Raw genomic sequence first — 23,978 nt, forward strand, 5'->3', positions numbered from 1 at the left:
CAACTTTAATTTAACTCATACGCAGTAGATTTCTCCGGACATCATTTTATATTAAATAGTTTATGTTGTATATATAAATTTTATGCTAACATTTTGTAAGTGATACTAAAATGGTTGTTTTTTTTAAGTATATGAATAAACATGAATGTTTTGAATGTATATAGAGTAAAAGTAACCTGCCAAAATGAACTACAAGGTGAAAAAGTACGAATTTCAACCTACTAATTTAAATTCCAATGACTTTTTGATTTTTGCTACAATTTTTTATCATCCAATGTCAATAACTATTCATCCACTGCCTACCTTGATTCGTTCAGTAAACTCCAATATATATGGGCATTAGCACGTTAATACACACAAAATTTAATTATTTATTCGTTAAAATTGTTATATATAACAGTTTCTATTTTTTTAATACATCGAGGATATGGAGGTTCAAACTTCAACTAGATGCTAGTTACCATCTAATAATACTATATTGTTTGAATATTTTAAGTTAAAATACTACTTTAATTTATATACTTTCAAAATATATACTCATTTTGATAATTGAACATGTTGGTTATCGTATCGTAACATTTAATTAATTTTATCATTGTTAAAAGTTCAATAACTAAAATTAAAATTTTAGATCATTGACTAAATGAGTAGGGATCAAAATAGTATTATAACCAATATTTTAATATTGCAACTGATAAGTACCACGAGATTTTAACCTATTAACTTAAGGAGGATTTGTTGTAAAATAAGATTTAAATGTTGTAAACAACGTTAGGTTAAAATACTATTTTAGTATACGTAGTTTTAGTCATAGTTTAGTTTGGTCTATTTACTTTTAAAATGTCAATCTCAATTCACATGTTTTAATTTTGGTTTATTTTAGTTTACGTGATTTCAAACAAAATTGTGTGGTATATTTACTTTGAAAAAAGTGACTATTTAAATATCTTATTGTTATTTATAATTTTTTTATCACAACATCAAGCTTAATATATCGATTGAAATGTAATAATCACTCGATATTAAAAAAATTTCAAATCGAAACTAAAATAATAACTTTTTAAAAGTGTAAATATCGAAAAAGTAAATATTTTGAAAGGAGAATACTTTTTTTTCTCGAAACAAAGAGGAGAATACTTAAATGAATGCTAAAAGTTGAAAATACACCACTAAAAATGTACTACAAGAATTAAAATGAAAAACAGCCGACACTTGAAATACGGACAAAAATATTTAAATTATAAAAACAAATAAATTATAACATCTAATTAGTCATTAGTATCTAGTAATGACGCGGTTTCAACGGCGAAGAACAAATAAATAAAATAGATATTTTTAATGAGAGAAAATTGGCGCGAACGAGCCCCAAAAGCCCTAGGGTTTTAAGCTTTTACTCTCACTCTCACTGTTAACAGCGTAGCGTAATCCTCTGCACTCTCCCCCATGAAAACCACAGCCCAAACCTCGCCAAATACTCCATTCGATACCTCTCTGTAATGGCAACTGTGTAGCAGAAAGTACCAAGTTTCTTCCTCCGAGCTCTTCCATGGCATCTTCTTCTGGACTCCGCATTTCTTCCCTGCTTCGCCATCAGTTCGTTCCACCGTCCGTATCCAATCGTTTCCCCAGAATCTGCCATGGGTTGTCAGAGCTTCGTTTCCTACCCACCAGCACTTCCACCTCCTTCAGGTCTATCCGTTTGTTATCGTCCCGTGGGGGAGAGGTTGGCGGGGGAGGGGGGGATGGTGGCAATGGAAGGGTTGTTCATGTAGAGCTCCACAAGGAGGCTACTGATGCTTACATGGCTTATGCAATGTCTGTGTTGCTCGGGCGTGCCTTGCCAGATGTTCGCGATGGTTTGAAACCAGTCCACCGCCGGATTTTGTGAGTCATTTTAACCCCTCGAACTTATAATTCTACTATTCTCAATAGGTTCCGACGAGAATGACGACATAAAGTTATCAGTCTGTTTTTGAAGTACTGTTTCATACATTTCTCCCCGTCGCCAATTTACGACGGTCTATTTCTTTTTTTCTTATTCATTACATTAATATGCTGGAAATTGTATTTCCTTGAGATCATGTTATAATGCCGTCATGACAATCGGATGGTTGTCAAAGCTTTGTACATAGACACGAGAACCTCCGAGATGTCCTTAAGTTGTCGAATGGAGAGATTTGAGAATTCAAAACGAAGATATTTCCTCCCTCACTGGATTAGGTATGTACAGGGAGTTAGGTTCGTTGGGAGTATTTGTAGGAGAAGGGATTTTTGATAACATCAAAGCCGTATTATAAAACGGAGTAGAACACCTTGTGATTCTTTGGTACGGACACCTGATGCGCTGTCTTTAGAGAAGATATGCCCCAGTAGTGATGTCCACTCCACTATCACCAACATCAACATCTATAGTTGCTCCCACAGTAGTGTCTGTTCCAGCATGATCTAGGAGACTTCAAAAGCAATTTGACAATTTTTGGCGTAAAATCATAATCGTATTTATTGCTGTATGTAGCCCCTAGTTGCTTGAGAATCATGGAAAGTGAAGCCTATTCTCAATGGGAAGAAAGCGGCTGATGATTAAAAAAAAAAATTAAGAAACAATGGGAGGAGGTTGCTATTTATATGGATATAAATGGTGATTTGACCTATCCATGTTCATGCACAACTGGATAGCGGTTGTTTAGTTTTTCAGGTGGGGTTTCCTCTACCCCTGCCTTTAGATTGTCTTCCTTTTTTGGTATACCAAAAGAAAGTTTCTTATCTAAAAAAAAAATGGTGATTTGATTACAAATACTGCTACCATATCTCTTTTCTTGTGTTTTCTTTTTCTGTTTTTTCTTTATGAGGAACCCAATATTATAAAAAATGTACGGAGGGAGAAGAGAGGTTTTGGGTATCCCTCTCCCCTGGATGCACAGGGCTTCAGAGGTAATTTCTAGAACCGTTTATTGTGCCAAAAGGTAGAACTCTTGCTTGGATCTGGTTGTTGAGCTTCTAAGCATTAGAGGATGAGAATCCAATTTTATACTTTTCATGAGTGTTTTAAGTTTTATTATCTGATGAGCTATGCCTTTGAGATGATATATTCACCTCTCCCTCATCAAACTTCAAAATGCCGATACACTCTAAGCAAGGTTGAAAAAGTAAAAGAATGATGTAGGGGAATGAGACATATACATGTTTCTAACCGAGGAACAGAGTCCATGTTGGAAACAGTTGAGTGCAAATCCATTTTTTTCAGGTTGTCTGGATTTTTCTTTTTGGTCTAGGAATCTTGGCCCAAATAGGTTGGATTTTTGTTCACTTATACTATGTTTGTTCTCCATATAACAATAAATTTACTTCGTTATCTAACTTGGTAATATTTTATTATTTCATTGTTCTCATACCTATCTTTTTTGGATTATAGTTAGGCTTAAGAAGATACATTTTGCAACTTTTTTTGTATTTTGTCTTTGTAGACCTCTTGCATATAATTGGAGTTAGAATAATGAACAGCTGTATTGAAGTGTGGTAAAATTGTGGCTACAGGTTTGCAATGCATGAATTGGGCCTTTCATCAAGAAAACCATTTAAGAAATGTGCTAGAGTTGTTGGAGAGGTTAAATATACATTTACTCTACGAAGAGCTGATTACATTTCCTCCTTCAATCACATGTTATTATCTCTATATTTAACTATGGGTTTTGATGCTCTTTAACAGGTTTTAGGTAAATTTCATCCGCATGGAGATACTGCTGTGTATGATTCCCTTGTTAGAATGGCTCAGGTAACGAGAAATATAATTAATATGATATTTATTAGGTTTAGTTTTTTATTTTTTTATTTTTCTTTAATTTTTTATTTTGTTAATTTAGATTATAGATACAATAAAAAGAATATTCTTTGATATGAAACAAAACTCGTAGTAACCAAGAATAGATACAAAAGAAGAGAGGGGGATAAGGCATCTCTCAAACCTAAATCAATTCAGAGTTATTAAAGAGCTACTTAGTTAACAATAACTAGTGTAGGTAAAGAGCTCCAGTTAGTGGCTACAAAATGAACCAACTCTAGCAAGCCAAAGTGAGAAGGAAAGGATTGTGCAAGCACGGAATTATGGAATTTTTTGAGAGGGTACCTATATGAGGTTGACGACTCTCCATCACCCTTGGGCTAAGTGGGCCTAAGTGAGTCACCTTATGGCAAGTCTCAAGTGTCTTCTAATGGGTGTGAGAATTTCTTGGATACCGTTGGTTTGATGTAGGTTTATTGGAATACAGTTCTTCCCATGAGTTAGAAATTTCAATGTTTCTTATGGCATCCTAAATCCCTGATTGCTTATAGTGCCTCCTTTTTAGGAATGGACACTTCCACCTACCTACTGACATCTTTCTTTTGGTCCCATCCTACATTTTAGTAGGTTATAGTACTTTTGTACCTCGTTTGTCTCTCTTTTGTCTAGAGGAAATTTAAAGATGTTATTTTTTTGACTTCTTACATAATATATAAAAAAATCCAAAACATCTTTACATAAGGTGGTTACTTGTTTTGCTCTAATTACATAATATGCAAAAAGTTTTAAATCCTTGATGTAATCCGTATCCATGTTTAGTTAGTTAGGCGTTAGTTGTTCGGTTGGTTTAGTTATTCAAGCTTGTTTGTTTTAAGCTGATTGAGTCCTTGTTTATAAAAGGAGGCTCCTTGCTGTATTTGGGTCAGTTTTAGAATAAGAATACAATTTTCCCTAATTGGTTTGCACCAGTCCTACTTTTTCTTTCTTCTTCTTTTTTGTTGGGGTCAGACGTTCCCTTAAATGATCTGCCCATTCCTTTCCACACTGATCACATCTCGTGGAAGATGTTAGAAGCCTTAGAATAAACAAAATAAAGAAAATCTCTTTGCTAGAGGATATGGAAGAGAGGAACATTGTGCACCTTTGGTAATAATTTGGGACAGAATCATCAACTTCTACTTTTGGGCTTTCTATTTGGAGTCTCTTTGGGCTTCTATTACTGAACGGTTTAGGGTGATTGTTGAACATAAATTTTTTTGTTCTTGCTGTTTCTTTTTTCTCTATTCAAGTCAGCTTCTAGTTCTTTAGGATTCTATTACTGAATGGGTGCTGGTTACTTTTCTCTTTTCCTTCCTTATTATTTATGGTCACTTTTGTTTGTGGTTTTAGTTTTAATTATATTATAATAGTCTCATGCTTAAAACAGGACTTCTCGTTAAGGTGCCCACTCATTCAAGGCCATGGAAATTTTGGTTCAATTGATGCAGATCCTGCAGCTGCCATGCGGTATACTGAGTGCAGATTGGAAGTACGTTTAAATATGTTTGCTTCTTTAGAGAACTCTGTTATTCTAAGACATGAAAAACCATTTTGTAATGCTTCAGTTTCTGACTTTTTTCAAACAATCAAAACTCAACCCCTTATCTGTCTTGTGAAAGTGTACAGAAAATCATTAAAAAAAGTAAAGTCGTTCAGTATCGTACTTTTTCTTGAGTCTTCTCTCATATTTTGCCCAAATATCCGTAATTTCTGGAAATTGTTAGTCGTTTATTCATCATCATTGTCTAGGATCTAAAATTTTTGTAATGGCGTAAAACATCTGTGTTTTCTTGCTGTCAAGTTGGATGGAATTTATATGATTAATCAAATAGAGTCTCATAATTAGTTTGCAATTGTTATTAACTCCCAAGGCAAGGGTTTTAAATTTCTGGAGATTCTCTCCAAGGTCTTGGATCAAGCTGTCAGGTGTAAAATTTAACAATTTAAAACCTTTTTGTGAAGTTGGCCTTGAGGTGGGTGAGGCTTCTTTGGAGATTATAGTGGGGGGTGGGGCCATGAGCATAATGCAAAGAGTCGAGTCCTCGATTCATGGCTACTAAGAAAATAATATTGGTTATTAAATAAAAATCTTTAGTGTTATTTTGATAGAAAATAAGAATACACTTACCTGTTCAATGGAAATTTTCTTGCATTACATGTTTCTTTACGAAATTGGATGCCCATCATGTGTTAGCTTTCTGATCCTGTAGGCACTTACAGAAGCAATGTTGTTGGCAGACCTAGAGCTGAATACGGTTTGTTCTATATCTTGCATTTCTTTCAAAATTCATTATTTTTTGGTTACTGTTCTTCTGTAGTTTTGTTATGTGTTTCTTCCACGTGTAGGTTGATTTTGTTCCAAATTTTGATAATTCACAAAGGGAACCTTCACTCCTACCGGCTCGGCTCCCAACTTTGTTGCTGAATGGTTCCTCGGGGATTGCGGTGATCCATTTGAGTTTATTCTTTCTTTTGATTTATAAAAGGATATTATAACATTTTAATTTATAGGTAAATATGTTCAGGTCGGGATGGCAACCAATATTCCGCCGCATAATCTTGGTGAGTTAGTAGATGCACTCTGTGTTCTAATTCGTAATCCGGAGGCTACAGTAAGTACTCTCTCTCTCTCTCTCTCTCTCTTCATGGATATTCCTTTTCGGAAATTGACTTCTCTTTTCCATAATGTTTGTTACGTGTAGTTTGTGGTGAACTGCATGCTATTTTCCTGTTGCAGACAATAACTTTTGAAAATTGAATCATCTTTGGTTCTGGGAGGACTTTAATATCAACCTCAAATATAATGCTACAAAGATTTAAAAATCTTGGTGTTAGTCTCTCGTGTTAAATATCTTATTATTTTTAGTAAACATTGGATAAGAAATATTGTCTTTTATGATAGAGTATGATGCAAATGATATGATATTTCTTTCTGGATTTAATTCACATTTTCATGAACATATTTTCAGAGTTCTATATTTTGAATATATTTTTGAAATTAACATTTCATTAATGGATTGAAATATATTAACATTCTTCGTAGTAAAGGCAAACTAGGCATTGAACTATTATAATATGGCAGTTCAATTCAATCTATCATTGTGCATTTCCTAATTTCTTGTTTGCAAGTTCATTAATTTTCTTTTGCTTTGTGAAAGTTGCAAGAATTGTTAGAATACATGCCTGGACCTGACTTTCCGACTGGAGGATTAATTATGGGAAATAATGGGTAAGATTTAGTTTTTGATTCCATTATTTTGTCACTTTTGTACCCTTCCCGTCCCCACACAATAAAAAAATAAAAAAGAAGAAGAATAAAAGGAAGAAGAAGAAAAATAAAATATTGCATCATTTAGGATATCTTTGTCCATTCCAATTAGCAATTTGTAAGCCACCTGTAAACTAACCTCAGATATGCCCCTTTAATTTTATTGATGTTTTGTCTTTAATGTCATCCTAATAGTTGTTCATCTTGTCAAGTATTTTAGAGGCATATCGAACTGGACGTGGACGCATTACAGTTAGGGGGAAAACTGATGTTGAGTTGCTTGATTTAAAGACGAAACGAACTGCAGTTATTATAAAAGAGGTGACTATTCTGGCGCCTCTCTACAGTTTGCTGGAAATATCTGTTTTAACATGTATGTCCTTTAATGGGTAGCATTTTTTAGGAATTATAAAGTACCGTTAAATGGTAGAATTCAATGTTGTTATTATTTCTATCAAATTTTTAATGGAATGCAGGTACCTTACCAAACAAATAAATCTGCTTTAGTGGAGAAGATAGCGGAACTTGTGGAGAACAAGGTAGGTGATGTTGTGAGGAAAGTTATATTAGTATATGTTCGTATATTTTGGTTGCGTCAAAATTAATTGATATAAACATCATGTTCTTATTATCTATTTATTTGTGTTATTTTTTACCTCGTTTAGAAATTGTTAGAGTATATATTAGTATATTTTACGTTCTTGTAAATAATATGTATTCATTTGTCCTTTACCTTCTCTAGGTCAACCTTGTATATTTGTCTATATATATAGACTTCAGTAATGAGAATAAGATCTATCTGGTTCTCTCAAACCTTAGTTTCTACAGAAATAAACTATTATGAGCTTTTTCCGTTTCAAATTTGAAACTTAAGGAATTATTTGGCAATTATTTTTAAATTTTTTTTCCGCTTTTAGAATAAAAATGTGTTTGGATAACTGTCATCTGATTTATGTTTTCTTTTTGTATATTTTGGAAAGGGAGTTGTTAATTCTTCCAAAATCACATATTTGCGAATGGTAACAAAAGGTATTGAAAGAAACCTCTAGAAATCCTTGAAAAGTGATATCTTCTAGTTTTTCCTTCTTTTCTTAGTCTGTGAAATGCTTTGTGGGGATGGTTAGAACACTTATGTTCTTGAGGACTCACACATCCATACTTTTCATGGAGATTACTCTTGCCAAGGAATCTCCATAAAAAAAGAATAAAATTTTGTTTTTTTTTAATATTTTTTGCTACCTCACGACTTTGCCACCGACTTTGAGAGTGAGTTTTTCTTAAGAAGAAATAATTGATGGTGTGAGTTAGAGAGATAACTATGTGAAGTCTTTACACAATAACTGCTGTCATAGTAGTACTCAGTTTGTTAATTGGGTTTAATAGTTGATTTCTCTGTTAGACTTTGTTATGATTTAGTTAGTTGGTATTTAATAAAGGAGGTAATCTCTCGTTTTCATAATTTTGAATAAATGGATAATCTTGAATGTTAGGCTACAATAGTTCATGGCAGTCCTGTTAAGTTTGCGTTGAATGAAACAGGCATATTTTTAGTAAGGATGAGAGGACTGTAGACACCATTTCTCGTTGACTGTAGTGTAAGTTATTGTTTGTTTAATGTCTAACTGTCCTTATTTTTATAAGCAGACATTGGATGGTGTAAGTGACATTAGGGATGAGAGTGATCGATCTGGAATGCGTATTGTAATTGAGGTAAAAATGACGTTGAATACTCTGCTTTTCTCATCGTTATGACCCATTCAAATATTACTACTACTTCTATCTAGGATATTAAATCTTACGAATTCCTTGGCAACTAAATGTTGTAAAGTATTTAATTCAATAAAAAGTTCATTTCTTGTTGAAAAAATATGGTAAGATCTCAGTAGTTGTCCTTTGAAATTAATTGAGGTACGGTGTGTAAGCTAGTCCAAATATTCACATATTACCAAAAAAAAAAAAATCGTGTATTACAAAATTGTCCTTTACAGCTTAAATATCGAGCTAAAGCTTACGAGGAAAAAGTTGACATAACATGAATTGCTTTGTCATGTGTATATTTGTTGCACTAGAAAAGAAAAGGAGTGGACAAAATGATAGTTAGACTGATGGGTCTTTTAATCTTCTTTACAGCTTAAGCGAGGAGCAGATCCATTAATTATTCAGAATAACTTATATCGCCTAACATCTCTTCAGTCTGGTTTTAGCTGCAATATGGTGGGGTGAGTGGGTGCTCCCTTCCTACCAACTTCTTGTTCTGCCTTTTTTCTTTTAATCATATCTTCTCATTAAAAGATATTTACATTAATTTGTTTGTTGATTACTATTCTCGTAGAACTTGATTATAGTCGAAGTGTGAGCAAGTTGGTCTGAACACTCACGGATATAAAAAAAATATTATATTAGTTTTCATGCTGAAATTTGAATTCAATTTAATGCTTCTCTCAAATTCTTTAGAACGATAATGTTGAACAATCCTTCACTGATATACTCCGAACTGATTCAATTACAGCTTAGATTCTTACCAAAAAAAAAGGTTAGAATTTGGTGGACCTAAGAAATTTAAAATATTACTTAATATAAGATATTTGAAAAAAAAATTATTTAAAATTTTTGGGATAGGATTGGTTGATTTCTATTTTAAGTAAATATTATCTAAATTCTAGAGGAAAAATTAATTAAGTCTTTTTTAAACCTTATGTAAAGCTAATCAAATTTAGTCCTATTACTATCCCAAAGCTCGTTAACTTTTTCCTTCTTTCTCATGAATTTTATGTTTTATAAGTTTGAAATTAAAGAAGTTGAATCCTCTTTTCTTGTTTCTTACCTCCCTCCCCCAATCCACGGAAAAACAAAGGAATAAAATGGTAAGGTTACTATCAAAATCAATATTTTGAATTTTGATTGCAAAGATAAAAGCATGCATTTTCTATCATCTAGAGTTTCTGAATTTTTTTGGGCGAATATTTGAATGAAATTATTACCCATAATTCTATGTTTATGAGGATATTGCTCAACGATAATTTGTGAATCACTTAATTGGACATTAACTTTCTTTGAAATGATGTGCTGGATTGTGGATACCCTCAATGACTAACGTTTCTCTTTTGAAATTTTCCTTCGAGTAATGCAACTTTAAATTTACTTGCAGTATCATTAATGGACAACCTAAACTCATGGGTTTGAAGGAATTACTGCAGGTGATTAGTTTCACATAATAAGTCTTTTTACTTCTTTCCTTTGACCATTTTCCTCTCCCATGAAACCATAACTTCGACATTGTAGTAGAATGAATTTCTTGCTTTCCTATTTCATCTCGGTCATTTGTTTTCATTGATAGTTGAGTTGGATTTTAGTGCTGTTCGTTCATATATTCTCATCACATGTATGAATATTGTTTATATTCGAGCTGTTAGAATTTTGGAGTATTTAAAAAGAGTTGAAGCATTAGAAATTTGAATGAATTTTTTTTTTTTTAAGAAACAAGGATGTATATTAATCATGAAACCCAAAAAAGGGGAAGACAATCTAAAGGCAGAGGGTAGAGAGAACCCTCTCCTCGAGACTATAAAATTAATCTTACATAATCAAAATTAGACTGTAATTATAAAAAATCTTTTTGTTGATTGTAGCCCACCAAGATATTCACAAAAAAAGAATCTTTTGGAATGGCTTTGTCCTCAAAAGTTCTACTATTTATTTCTCGTCAAAGAAGCCAAATGAAATGACTGGGAGTTTCAGAATGAGCTTTGTTGGTATTTACAGCGGGTCTATTACACAATGGACAATGCATAGAGGAGATTGATTGATTATGTACAAGGATAATTTAAAAAGTTACCCTTAAAAATGGAACACTTGTGGTGGGAACTAGAAACTGAAGGAGAAATTAATGGAAAATGCTACTGTTATAAGGAAAGCTACAAAGTTCCAAGCTCTTTGAGAGGCCTCGACTCTCTCAAAACTAATTTGAAAATCTATATGTTTTTAAACCCCTCAAACTTGTTGACTTGCAACAAAAATAAGTAATAATAATCTCAGTGCTATTAATAAGCTTTGGTCCAATTCATGGATGCCCCGTAAACATTTCATTCCTGAAAGAGTCTGACAATTTTTGAGAGTCAATTAGCCCTCTTACCTGTTGGCACTCAAGTCAGACACCCGTGTATTCATTTAGCAACCTTTTGCACAGTGCCTAAACATAGAAATTTGAACATTATTGGGGGAAGCCACTATTCTATATTGTTTCCTTCAAATTTAAAGCAGCAAAATTTGTGTATTCATTTCCAAACTTAGCCCTCTGACCGCTTCATTTTTTTTTTTAGTTTTCAGGTTGAGATGCATCACCTTCTGAAATGTTAGTTATATGAAAGATGTTATCTATACAATACAATTTGTCGTTTGTCAAGTTGAATACAGGAATTGTAGATGACTTCTGTTATCTATTATCTATTATTTGTAATTTGTAGTGGGAACCATAGGGAAATGCTTGGCTTGACTTTGACATCATTGTAGATTATAGCAATGTGCCCCTTCAAACAATATTTTCCTTGGCGTAATTTATGATTGATTGAGATGAAAGATAACTTAATTTTGTTTTTTCTTGAGTAAATTCCAGGCATTTTTGGATTTCCGGTGTTCAGTTGTGGAGAGACGTGCAAGGTTTAAGCTCAAGCAGGCAAAAGAGAGGAGACACATTGTTGAGGTCTGTACTGTCTCACCTAATGACATTACCTAGAGTATTGTCACAGGTCACAAAGTAGTGTCTGCTAGATGGAGAACATTTCTTGTAGATGCCCTTTTTAAAATTAAAATGGACGAAACCAATTTGTTGAGCAGAACTCTGGATCACTCTGATTTTCAAACAATGATTTGGAATTTTGGAAGGCTCCCTTTGAACTCCGAAGTGAAGTTTTGCTGGCTATTTGTACTTTAATTGCTAAATTCACATCAAATGTTATGTACTTCGAAAAATTCGATTTCTTTATTTCCCTGCTTATCCTTCTACTTTATGTTTCCTTTTAAAGTATTTATTTTCATTAGAAGAAATCTGAATCTTTAAACTATTCATGCCATTAATCTTTTTCTTTAGTGTCTCCTTGGACCGCCTGAATGTTAAAGAGAAAAGTCCTCTCAATTCAAAAGCCGTATTTTGCTTTCAGAAGTTCTATTCTTCGTCATATTTTTTTGTAGTTTACATAATACTGTCTTGTCCATAGGGTATTGTTATTGGACTTGATAATTTGGATGGAGTGATAAATCTGATAAGGGAAGCTTCAAGCAATTCTATCGCATCTGCTAATCTGAGGACTGGTATGTTTCTAGAATTCTCAATTTTTCTTTGTGTCCTCAGAAAAAAAAAACCTCAATTTTCTTCATTTAATGCTGTTTAGTTGGTGGCATTGGTACCTTTTCTTTTTGAGTGGTTGTGATTATTGTTAATTTTGATTTCAATAATTTTCTTTTGGTTTCAATTTTATTTTTAATTTAAGATCCCTTCCTTGGGGATTTTTCCCTTCCTGTCTCTCTTTAGTTTGTTATTGTTATTTTTTTTAATTTAATTTTTAAATGGGAAACCAACTTTTGTTAGGAAGGGATAAGAGAGGGCACAAAAAGAGAGTGTCTGGCCAAGAGGGGAGTACAATTATCACAAAATTAAAAAAAAAGAAACCCAACAAAACAGAGATAATTACAAATTATAAAGAGGCATTAAAATGCACCTAATTCCAAACATCCATCAATATTTTCTATTCCTTTCCATCATCTTTCTTCCTTTCTTGGTTATTAGACCGTCATTCCAACATGGATGTCTTGAATTTGATTGTGGTCAACCCTGAGCAAAACAGTACGCAAACGACCTTGTACCTTTTAGTGCTCCTATGAGCAATGTTCTGCTGTGGTCAAACTTTTTTCTGGATCATTTTTCTTTTTCCCTGATAGAAAATGAAAATTTTGCAAACCATTTCACTCGCAATAATCCATTTATGAGTATCTTGTTCAAAAACAATAATCCATTTATGAGCTACACAATTAAAAATTATATATATTAGAATCTTTTTTCAGATCCCAATCATCTTCTAAGGTGCAAAAATAGTGATTCAGAAATTATTAGCTGCAGTGAAAGGAAATGAAAGAGCCAAGGATACATATTCTTTCGATGTATTAAACAGAGAAGGTTGATTTCTGTAATGAAGATTTCTCACATTTCCCGTAAAATATTTCCGTATATTTCTCTTGTCCACGACCATTTTCCATGTAGAAGCAACTTTGATATTAAGACCATTTTCTTTTGTCCTTCTTTAGCTTCAATTGGCCAAATTTAAAGCATCTCAATGGTGTGTTCTATCCAATCTTTTCTCGTATTACTCTCCTACCTTGATTTACACTAATTGGGGGGCTTTCCTTTCCCATTCTAATTTGTATAGATTTTATTCTATTTTTCTTTTGGTTACTCCCGTTTGTATATTTTTTTCTCTTTTTGTTACTTTTCTCTCACTCCCTTGGGAGTTTGTATCTTTGAACATTGTATGTTCCCTTTCATAGATCAATGAAAAGTTCGTTTCTTGTTAAAAAAAAAAAAAGACCATTAAATGCATCTTCAAAGGTTATACCCCAAGTTATGAGGATTACAGATGTTATTCTCTTCTTTTTCTTTTTTTTTAACCAGAAACAAACTTTTCATTGATAATATAAAAAGGAAGTAAAATGTTAGGATGCAAGCTCCCAAAGGGTAGCGAAAAAAGAGAACAATTTATCAACCAGCATGGAACAAAGATGTGGAAGATACAAGATAATAGAACAATCGACCAAAATCACATCAGAAAAGCAACATCAGAAAGAGTAATGCCAAAAGTCAGAAAGATCAGAGACTTGAAAAGCAGTCTTCAACCATGCTTGCCCATCCAGAAACGACTGCCAAGGGGAATCCAAAAGAACCACGAAATAAAAACTGAGGAATCACAAAACAACCAAAATGAACTTGACTCCCAGAACCTGGAATTAAAGATTCGACTGAAACCTCCCCCTCCAAGCCAGCAAAAAAATCAGGAACTAGGTGCACCGAAGAAAGCAAGGTACATGATCTCCTTTTAGAATTAACTAAACAACAATGTTGCCGAACTCCACCAAAAACTTGGATTCCTAAACAGGATCCTTAAACCACTCAACCCTTGTCAAGAATTGTAACCATGCTGCACACCTTTAAACCAATGAAGAGACTGGAGAACAATGGTCAAAATGATTTTTCCTCCAAAAACAGGCTCGAACTGTCAAGGAAAGAGCCTGAACCCGAAACCTTACAACATAAGATTTATTCTATCATGAATGTTAGTTTCTTTGAAGATCGACCTTACTACCGAGCCTCCATTTTGGGAGACAACCTCTAAGTACTAATATAGAAGAAACCAACATTGACTTTTAAGAAAGTATTTCTTTTTTTGGATGAGAAACAATTTTATTGATGATATGAAATTATAAAAAAGGGAGTATCCCAACCAATGGAGTTACAAAATAAGTATCCAATTGGATAATAGATTAGAAAAACTATAATGATGAAAAAGGGGAGCATTTTTACCAAGATAGTAAGAGTATATCTTAAAAAAAAACTATTAAAAGAACGCTCCTCGTCTTCTGGAATTCCTTTCTTGCCAAGTGTTCCAAAAGAAAGCTCTCACAAAGTTCATCCAGAGGAGCTTCTTTTCTCTCTTGAAGGGGTGGTCCACCAATGTAAAATGTAGAAGAGACTTTGGATTGGTACGGAGAGCCGTGCACCATCCTCCGTACCAATCCAAAGGCGAAGAGGATAAGACTCCAAAAAGTGGTTGCAATCTTACAGGACTTCCTATAACACAACTCCCAAAATAAAGGCGATCAGCCAACCAATATCCAAAAGGAAATGTTTAGTCTACATTCAGAGGAAAAAGGAAGATCAGAGTTTGAGAGGGATCAGCTGATGCAGCAGCAAGGCCAATAAAATTTTCCCAACTCTAGCAGTTTACCATGTATGCTCATTAACCTCACTACAACTGAAACTAATGACTTTCCAGAAACAAATGATGACCCAAATTTACCCATTGCTAAAAGAAAAGGAATACGAATAAGCATCCCAAACAAATTTACAATCCTTAGAAAATTCTATCCTCCGCTTTCCATGCTTTCACTAATAACATGTAAACCATCCAAGTCCTAACAACTAACTAACTGTAACAAGCGATGAATTTACAAGCAATTACAAATGTGCCCAACTAAACCTACATGAGACCATGAATAAATGACGATAGTGTATTTCATTTTAACCTAATTACAACTTTATCATTACTCTACTAACTGGTGGTTGGACAGTGTATGTATTCTTTCATATGACCTATTTTGGCACTGAACTTATTTTGTACTTATTTTGATTGCTGACTCTGTTTAATGACTCTAGGCAGCTTCTATCATATTGCTGTGATGTAAAGTAGTCTGAAATTGCTGTTACTTTCCATTTTCTTGCTGCAGAATTCAGCCTTTCTGAGAAACAAGCTGAAGCTATATTAGATATTAACCTTAGGAGACTTACACACCTCGAGGTTTGGTGGTCATGCTAATCATATGTTAGAATACTTATTCTTTATATCATTGTAATATTCTTTATTATTTTGTCCTTTATGGTCCCTTTACATTCTTTACTCAGGTTAACTTTGTATATTTGTTTATATATATTCTTCTGTGAATGATAATAGAATTATTTGATTCTCGCACCTTAGTCTCTACAATATGATTGTCTCCTGTTGGCTTTTTTGAATTACATCTGAGTTATTGTAACCTTTTGTTCAGAGGAAGAAGTTTATTGATGAAAGTAAATCCTTAATGGAGCATATTTCCAAATTAGATGAGCTGTTGTCAAGCAGGAAGAACATACTGCAGGTATGTTATCTGATATAGAATTTTATCTCCAATTGGTGCTCATTTGGAGTTTCTATTGTTTTTCTGACCCGGTGTAAATTCGTTAGAGGCAATTGTGATGCTGGTTCATTGTCTTAATTTTCCCCTTGGATTGTGGGTTACAAATGCGAACTCTGGTTGTTTTTTCATGCACTTTTTTTTTGCTATGAGCAGTCTGCAACCTTTTTTAATGCTTTGATGGTGTTTCCCTGTAGAAGAATAGGGGACGTTGGCTATTGTCAGATTTTTTTACTCTCGTTTGAGGCTAGTAGATCTCTTTATTTGGTAGCATCTGTGTAGTTCCCTTACATCAATTCGGAAAGTTTTTGCTCTTGCTCACCTACAACTTTATGTTCTCTGTTTTTGTTCTCAGTGTTTTAAAATGTGTTCTTCTCGAAAGGCCCTTTAGCGAATTTTTTGTGAAGAAATTAGAAATGTCCTTCAAAAATTCTCTTTTCTCTAAATAATATCTTACAAACTCTCTAATTTCTTAAAATTTTCTTTAATTCTTTCCTGTATAAAAAATTATTTACAAATTTTATATTATGTGCCCAAAAAAGGTCCTTGCTTCTGTTGCGCTTCATACTTGAGCCCTGCATGGCTATTGTGCTTTGATATGCCTTGCACTTTAGAAAAACACTGCATTGGTTGAAAGATGCTCATCTTATTGGTTTCCAACAACCTCCTCCTCTTCCTGTTGTAATGCCTAGCAACTGTTCTACTTGTTTAGAATTATTATTCTTTCTCTATCTGACAATTCACATGGTACGTTTATGGTCTTTATTGAAATTGTAGTTAATAGAACAGGAAGCAATTGAGCTGAAAGACAAGTTTCCAAGTCCTAGGCGTTCAATTTTGGAAGACACTGATAGTGGTCAACTTGAAGACATCGATGTCATTCCAAATGAAGAGATGCTTTTGGTAAGTTAACAAATCCACTCATTCTCATTTTATGACATTATCTTTCCTCGTGGATTTTTGTTTTTGATAAGATTCCTCATGTATTATTCTAATACCAATTTTCATTTAAAAATATATGTATATTGTACCCATCAGGCACTTAGTGAAAAAGGTTATGTTAAGCGGATGAAACCCAACACCTTCAATCTTCAGCATCGTGGAACAATTGGAAAATCTGTTGGAAAACTGAGAGTTAACGATGCAATGTCAGACTTTATCGTTTGTCGTGCACATGACCATGTCCTGTATTTCAGGTACTTCTAATTTGACTTCATTAACAAAATTTCCTTAAATTAACTTATTAATAGGGCTGTTTTTTGTATGCCCTCGTGCATTTTTTTTTTTCATTTTCTCAATGAAAAGTTAGGTTTCTCATTAAGAAAAATTATTAATAGAAAAACTGGCTGATGCGGTCCAATCAGTGTTTTCGAGGCGCAAGGCGCACCTCAAGGCGACAAGCCCTTAGATCGCCTTAAGGCGAGAGGCGATAAAAAAGCGACGCCTGAGTGAAGCAAGGCGCACCTTTATTTATATATATATATATATATATATATAAAATTCCAAAGTTATAAAACATTAAATAAGATTAAACAGTAAATATATCAAGTAAAATAAAGAAGCGTGTTTTAAAACATTAAAACATTAAAAAAATAATTTAATATTTAAATAAAAGTTCACTTAAATTAGCAAATAAAAATTTTAATAATTTAATATTTAAATAAAAGTTCACTTAAATTAAAAAATAAAAATTTTAAAAGTTTTTATATCGTAAAACGCAATGGCAATAACCCATTTAAGCTGCCATCTGTTTATTAGTCACCATGCATGGCACTAGCACTAAATGTTCTTGAAAATAATACCATGCATGACCCTCATTTAATGCTTCTTGAAAATGTAATTCTGGCTTTTGCTTTTCTCCCACTTTTCTTATTTTTCTTCTCTTTGCATCTGAATCTTCTTCTTCCTAATTTCGACACTTCTTTTTCCTTCCACTCTTCCACTTTTCATTCTTCTTTCTTCGACCTTTCATTCTCCTTCCATCCTAATGTTTTTCCTTTTAATTTCGACGATCGATAGAGGCAAATAGTTGCCGGCAAAGACAAAGAAGGTGAACCAAAGACAAAGAAGAAGCTATCAAGGAGAATTTGGATAATTTTTAGGGTTTTTCATTTGAGGTGAGCTTGCTGTGCGCCCGCCTTCAACAAGGCGATCGCCTTGCCTCAGGCGAGCAAAGGCGCGCCGAGGCGCGCCAAGGCGAGCGCCCGGTTGAAGGCGCTCGCCTGGGCACGTTGCAAGGCGCACCTGGGCGAAATCGCCTTGCCTCTCGCCTGAGGCGAGTGCCCGGGTGCGCCTCGAAATCACTGGGTCCAATTTGAGAGAAAATTTAGTAATGATTCATTAATCTTCTAAGGGAATGCAGAAACCTATTTAAAGGCTTTTAGGAGCTAATAGCCATAAGGCTATTTACTGTGCAGTAAAAGATCAGCCTTTTAAAACAAACATAAGGCTGACAAATGCTAACTACGACAACTACTCTAAATAATCTAACCAAAAATTAAAATAACTACTTTACTAACGGAGTTGTATCATTGAACATTATTGTTCCTTTTCATTAATCTGTCAAAAGTTCGTGTCTTGTGAAAAAAAAATAGCTACTTTACTAAGTTGTAGTAGTTTAGATATATCACTGGTGAAGGGTGAATCCGTATATTTCTTGCTGATCTTGCAGTTTTAAAATGGTAAATTGGTATTTGGATGAGAATTTACTGGAGGTTCCATGCTGATTAGACATGTGAATTAAAAAATAAGATTCTAAAAAAACTTTGTGGCTCATTAGACGTGAATCTGAGCTGGAGTTTTCCTAATTCTTACGACTCTTCTGTTACCCAGCTAATCCTAGGCCCCAACTTCAAAGGCCACTCTAAAGTCCTTTGGACTAATGCGTTGCATGCTTCCCTTGTGGTGTTTCTGGGCCGAGAAAAATCAAAAACATTTTAGTTGACGTTTCTGCATGGCGTCTTGTTTCCAAAAATCGTAATTTTGGCTTTTTTCATATCTTTGCCAATTAGGAAGCCCTTTTGTAACCGTTGGGCTGCTTGGGGATCTCTCATTCCCCCCTTTCTGTATCATGCCTTTTTGATCAATATATTATTAGTTTCATATAAAATTAAAAAAGAATGAACTCAAGATGCAAAGGGAGGACCCCTTATAATACTTTATTTTGACTACCAGGAAACTAGCAGTATAGCACAAAACTCTATGTGTCGTTTATTATTTCTTTCCTCGTATAGCTCTATCTGTGTTATGTACATCAAGGGCTTTAACTATTCATTGGAAATAAACTGAAAAAAAACAGTTTTTATTCTTTTTTTTTATAAGAAACCTTTGATTAAAGCCAGAAAAGGAAAAACAGCCTATGGGCAGGGGGAAGAGGGATCTCCCTCCCAAAAACTAGACAAGAAAAACTCTCCGATCTTGCAAAATCATAGAGAGGCTGTAATTACAAAAGAATTTTTTTTGCCTGTAGCACCACCAAGAAGAGTGTAACTGTACACCATGACAAACCATATCGACAGAAGAGGACTTATCTTCAAAAATCCTAGAATTCCTCCCCATCCACAAATTCCACAGAAGAGCCCTAGCAACACAATTCCAAAGAATTTTGGCTTTTTCTTTTAGGTGCCACCCTTGAAGCGCTTCATCCATCCAGTCTTCGATGTGGAGAGGTAAGCAAGCCGAGATTCCAAAAATCTGTAGCAAAAAAGACCACCCCTTCGAAGCAAAATAGCAATGAATAAAGAGTGCTCTATTAGCTAAAGTCCAAAGGAAGACTTTAACCTTCTTGGGAATTCCATACTTCCAAATGAGAGATATGAGGGGCACTTTCAGCTTTGGAGTAATTTCAAAAAAACTTCTAAAGGCAGACTTCGTTGTACAAAGGCCAGAAGAATCAATAGTCCATATGGTTCTGTCTGCTCCCTCCCCTATGCGCATCGTATCAAGCCTCGATAAAATACCCATCCAGCTATTCATCTCTCTGTCAAGGAGATCCCTTCTTAATCCCAAATCCCAATCTTGTTGGTCCTCCTTCCAACATTCTGCCACAGTAGCATTCTGTTTCGAAGACAGCATATAAATATCAGGGAATTCTTGGGCCAGCGTCTCATTTCCTGCCCATTTATCTTGCCAAAATCTGATTCTGTCCCCGTGGTTCGCTTTAAAGGACAAGAAGTTCAAGAAGAGTTGGCTGTTCTTGGCAATGTCAAACCAAGGCTTTCCTAAAGCTGCTCCTTTGCGTTTTTTCTGTCAACCACCCGAAAGGCTCGAATCCGTAAATGCTTGCTATAACTCTCCTCCACAAAGCATTATTCTCCTGCGTAAATCTCCACAGCCACTTAACGAGCAAAGCGTTGTTGCATTGCTGGAAAGCTCCAATGCCCAAGCCACCCATCTCCAGGGGAAGGGAAGTAATATCCCATTTAACTAGGTTTCGATGGGGATGGGAGCTGCCTCCTTTCCAGAAGAAATCCCCCACCAACTTATCAAGATCTTTAGTTATTCCAGCCAGGGCTTTTAAAAGAGATAGGTAATAAATCGGCAAACTGTTCCGAATAAAAAAACAGTTTTTATTCTACTCTGTAACACTAAGGTTAGGGCTTTAACTATAAGTTTCTTCAGTAGTATTTCCTTTTTAAATATCATGTAATGCTAATATAGAAGCTACTGCGTGTAGTGATAAAGGTACTGTCTATTCAGCTCGTGCCTACAAGATTCCAGAATGTGCCCGAACTGCTACTGGCACACCATTAGTTCAGGTATTCATAGTTTTGATTTTTTTTTTCATCGAAAACTTTGAAGGTTGGTGATTGCTTAAAGTGATAAATTTTCTTTTATGATTGAGCTAGATCCTATCTTTATCAGATGGAGAGAGAATAACCTCCATTATTCCTGTGAGTGAATTCGATGGAGATCAATTTTTACTTATGCTCACAGCAAACGGTTACATCAAGAAAGTATCTTTGAACCTCTTTTCATCAATCAGATCAACTGGAATTATAGCTATTCAATTGGTGTGTTCCCTTTTATGATAATGATGTGATCTTGTATTCTTAGTTATATTCTTAACAGAATGCATCAAGCCTTCTAAACTATTTTTCAGGTGAGTGGCGATGAGCTAAAATGGGTCCGACGTTGTGCAAATGATGATCTTTTGGCAATGGCCTCACAGAATGGAATGGTCATTTTAAGTTCTTGTGATATTGTAAGTCACTGCCCTCTGCCCCCACCACTAGGCTACTCTTTGGTGGCTTTATTTTTTGATTATATCTCAGAAAAGCCCTTGAATCTAAATACATATTGAAAGTAGAATAATTACTAGAAAATTTTTGATTAACACTTCAATTTGAGGCCATGAATGTACGTAGTCAAAAACGATTCAAAGGCCATGGAATGTACATAGTCGCAAGGAAGCTTTAGTTTCACCATGTAATATTCTTTCACTTGCTTTTATTTCTCAGATTCGGGCACAAGGCAGAAATACCAGGGGTGCAGTGGCCATGAGGCTAAAAGCAGGGGATAAGATGGCAAGCATGGATATCATTCCAGCAGCTGTGAGGAATAATTTAGAAAGGATGCCAACAACTCCACGTAGTAGGTAATTATTTTATTGTGAAAAAACCCCAATGCTATTTTGCTTGAAATCTTGATGTTCAGATGGTTGGTATAGCCAGTGGTGGGATACAAACTATATATTTAGTATTTTCTTTTAGTAGGAATTTATTATATTTAATGAGCATTTGATGATGCCCACTATTTGATTGTTGCATATAACCTTAAGAATTGTTAGCTTCGGTGTTTCCAGCTCTAAAGGCTTTAATGGTCCGTGGCTCTTATTTGTGTCTGAAAGTGGATTTGGAAAGCGGGTTCCATTGAGCAGTTTCCGCCTGTCCCCTTTGAATAGAGTTGGTTTGATTGGATACAAGGTATCTCAAATACACAATTTTTTATTACTGGACTGTTTAACCTAATCTTTTTTTAAGCCGCCCCTTTATCTAATCTTCTTTATTTGTAACCGCCATTAAGTTTTCCTCGGAGGATCGATTGGCAGCTGTATTTGTAGTTGGATTCTCATTGGCAGGTGATGGATCAAATGTTTTATTTGGGAACTTTTGCCTTCAATAACTTTCTTTGGTTTCTTTTTTTCCCTTTTTCTTATTACAAATTATATTTATTCAGAGGATGGTGAAAGTGATGAACAAGTGGTTCTAGTAAGCCAAAGTGGTACAGTCAATAGAATTAAGGTCCGGGATGTTTCTATACAATCTCGCTATGCCAGGTAAATATTAGTTGGTGCTTCTTATTTGGTTAAAATATTTATTTTCCCCCAAAGAGTACTCTTCCTGATATAGTTCTCACTTTGAAATGTTTTAATTCGGTCACTTTAGATTAAATGAAAATCCAGAGTCATATACAACCTTAGCTTCCAATTTTTAATTGCTTGGCAATTCCTTTTATTTTGGTTCTGTACATGTACACTCTCATAAAACTGTATATTAAAGCTCAAGTACTTGAGGCAAACTTTTGGTTGAAAACGTCGAGTCCTCAATTTCTTCTTCTCTTCAACGTAGTGTTAAATTGCCCAATCTTTAGCACGGTAGACAACAAGTTCAAAAGAAAACCTAGGTACTTCTGTTAGTGTCCCTTAACAAAGCTAGAATGTGATCTTTTGTCCGAGATCTCTTTATTCATTTTAGGTAGGAGGATGATACGTGGATCAAATAGGTCCAGGCATTTTCCCCTGAAGCTAGTTTAGTTTCACATGTCCCTCTTGTCCTTTGTACCCTTGTTATGGATTCAAATCGGTAACCGCAGCCTGCTTATTATAAAGACTTCACATAGATGCAAAGACTGCATGTACTGAACGAAAAATTTCTCTGCAAATGTCCCACCCTGAAGACCAGATCGTTCTATTCTCTGTCCATTAAAGCCCTAAAGGATTCTCAATTCTGCAAATTGAGTTTTCGAATATTTCAAGATGTCCAACAATCAATTTAACCCAAAATTAATTACTTAACTAAATGGAATCATAATTAATGATATTATTTTTCCCACATTTTTCATCCAAGTTCCATAGTTCACAGGTGACCTGGATGGAACATTTCACCTGAAAAATTTTTTGGTTTTTTTGTTTTTGAATTAAGGCTTCTTTTTGTATCATTTTTTAAATGTTTCAGGGGTGTTATTTTGATGAGGTTGGATCATGCTGGAAAGATCCAGTCTGCGTCTTTGATCTCGGCTATGGATACGGAGCCTGAGGAAGAAGCTTAAACTGCTTGCTGAGATTGACGCGACCTACATATCAATCACATTCCAGACAATGGGATCTTTCATGTTTGCAAAGTGCTGCAATGTCTTCTGCTCATCCTCTCCTACCTAGTGAAGGTTGACTCAGCATTGGTGTTAATTTGACTGGAAGCAGAGACCAGTTATTCGGTTTTGCGGAGTGGTTAAAAATTAGTTCGAACTGCTAACAGACTGTTGGGTCTCTCGTCACTGGTGGTTGATGAATTTTCAAAGTTTGTATGTCGCCCTATGTTTTTGTTTTGGTAGAGCAATTCTGTATAGGTGATTACCCTTTCTTTCTTTCTTTATTTCTTCAGCGATGACTTGTCAAAATATTCATCTACCTAGCTGTTGTAATTGTAAACTCTATGGTTTTCTGCCGCTATCAGTTTGATTCAAAATATTAGCTGTTGTAATCTTAAACTCTATAGTTTTCTGCCCCTATCAGTTTGAGTTTGATCCACAATATTATTTGTAGTCAAGTCACTGCTAGACCATTATTCAACTTACCAACCTCTAGTTTGAAAGATTCAAGTTTTTGCTGCAAATATCTGCCAGGTTTGCCATCTCTTGAACTGATTTTGAACTGTTCATCATCTTTTTATTTAGTTCAACAATTGTTGGGTGGAAGTAAATCTTTCGACCTTCAAGAAAGTAAGAAGTGTTATTTCTTAT

At 34.5% G+C, this 23,978-nt stretch overlaps 1 protein-coding gene across 3 annotated transcripts; it reads left to right on the forward strand.

Moving 5' to 3' along the window:
• The first annotated feature begins 1,347 nt into the window (after nt 1-1,347).
• Nucleotides 1,348-23,785, forward strand: GYRA (DNA GYRASE A). 3 transcript variants are annotated; one of them, XM_022275825.2, is made up of 27 exons: nt 1,348-1,884; nt 3,535-3,604; nt 3,707-3,772; nt 5,205-5,306; nt 6,028-6,072; nt 6,164-6,262; nt 6,343-6,429; nt 6,976-7,046; nt 7,298-7,406; nt 7,562-7,624; nt 8,730-8,795; nt 9,216-9,304; nt 10,234-10,282; nt 11,698-11,784; nt 12,299-12,392; nt 15,576-15,646; nt 15,894-15,983; nt 16,797-16,922; nt 17,058-17,215; nt 20,695-20,776; nt 20,867-21,031; nt 21,121-21,222; nt 21,479-21,615; nt 21,808-21,943; nt 22,044-22,098; nt 22,197-22,296; nt 23,195-23,785. In XM_022275825.2, exons 1-27 carry the CDS (start codon nt 1,547-1,549, stop codon nt 23,286-23,288), a joined length of 2,751 nt encoding a protein of 916 aa, XP_022131517.1. In that variant the 5' UTR covers nt 1,348-1,546; the 3' UTR covers nt 23,289-23,785. The 3 variants fall into 3 exon arrangements, with proteins under 3 accessions (XP_022131517.1, XP_022131518.1, XP_087984204.1); XM_022275826.2 differs by having other exon boundaries at nt 1,349-1,884; nt 21,823-21,943; XM_088128078.1 differs by lacking the exon at nt 1,348-1,884 and having other exon boundaries at nt 5,188-5,306.
• Nucleotides 23,786-23,978: the final 193 nt, after the last annotated feature.

This window comes from Momordica charantia, assembly GCF_013281855.1.
Source record: "Momordica charantia cultivar OHB3-1 chromosome 8 unlocalized genomic scaffold, Mcharantia_2.0 BLBB01000008.1, whole genome shotgun sequence".
In the NCBI taxonomy this organism is placed as follows: domain Eukaryota; kingdom Viridiplantae; phylum Streptophyta; class Magnoliopsida; order Cucurbitales; family Cucurbitaceae; genus Momordica; species Momordica charantia.

Excerpts from the sequence above, each read along its gene's own strand:
- GYRA (XM_022275825.2), top strand. The coding sequence starts at position 1,547 with ATGGCATCTTCTTCTGGACTCCGCATTTCTTCCCTGCTTCGCCATCAG. Across the intron at positions 9,305-10,233 it reads TTTAGCTGCAATATGGTGGG|TATCATTAATGGACAACCTA; the intron begins GTGAGTGGGTGC and ends ATTTACTTGCAG. Across the intron at positions 21,616-21,807 it reads CCAACAACTCCACGTAGTAG|CTTCGGTGTTTCCAGCTCTA; the intron begins GTAATTATTTTA and ends AAGAATTGTTAG.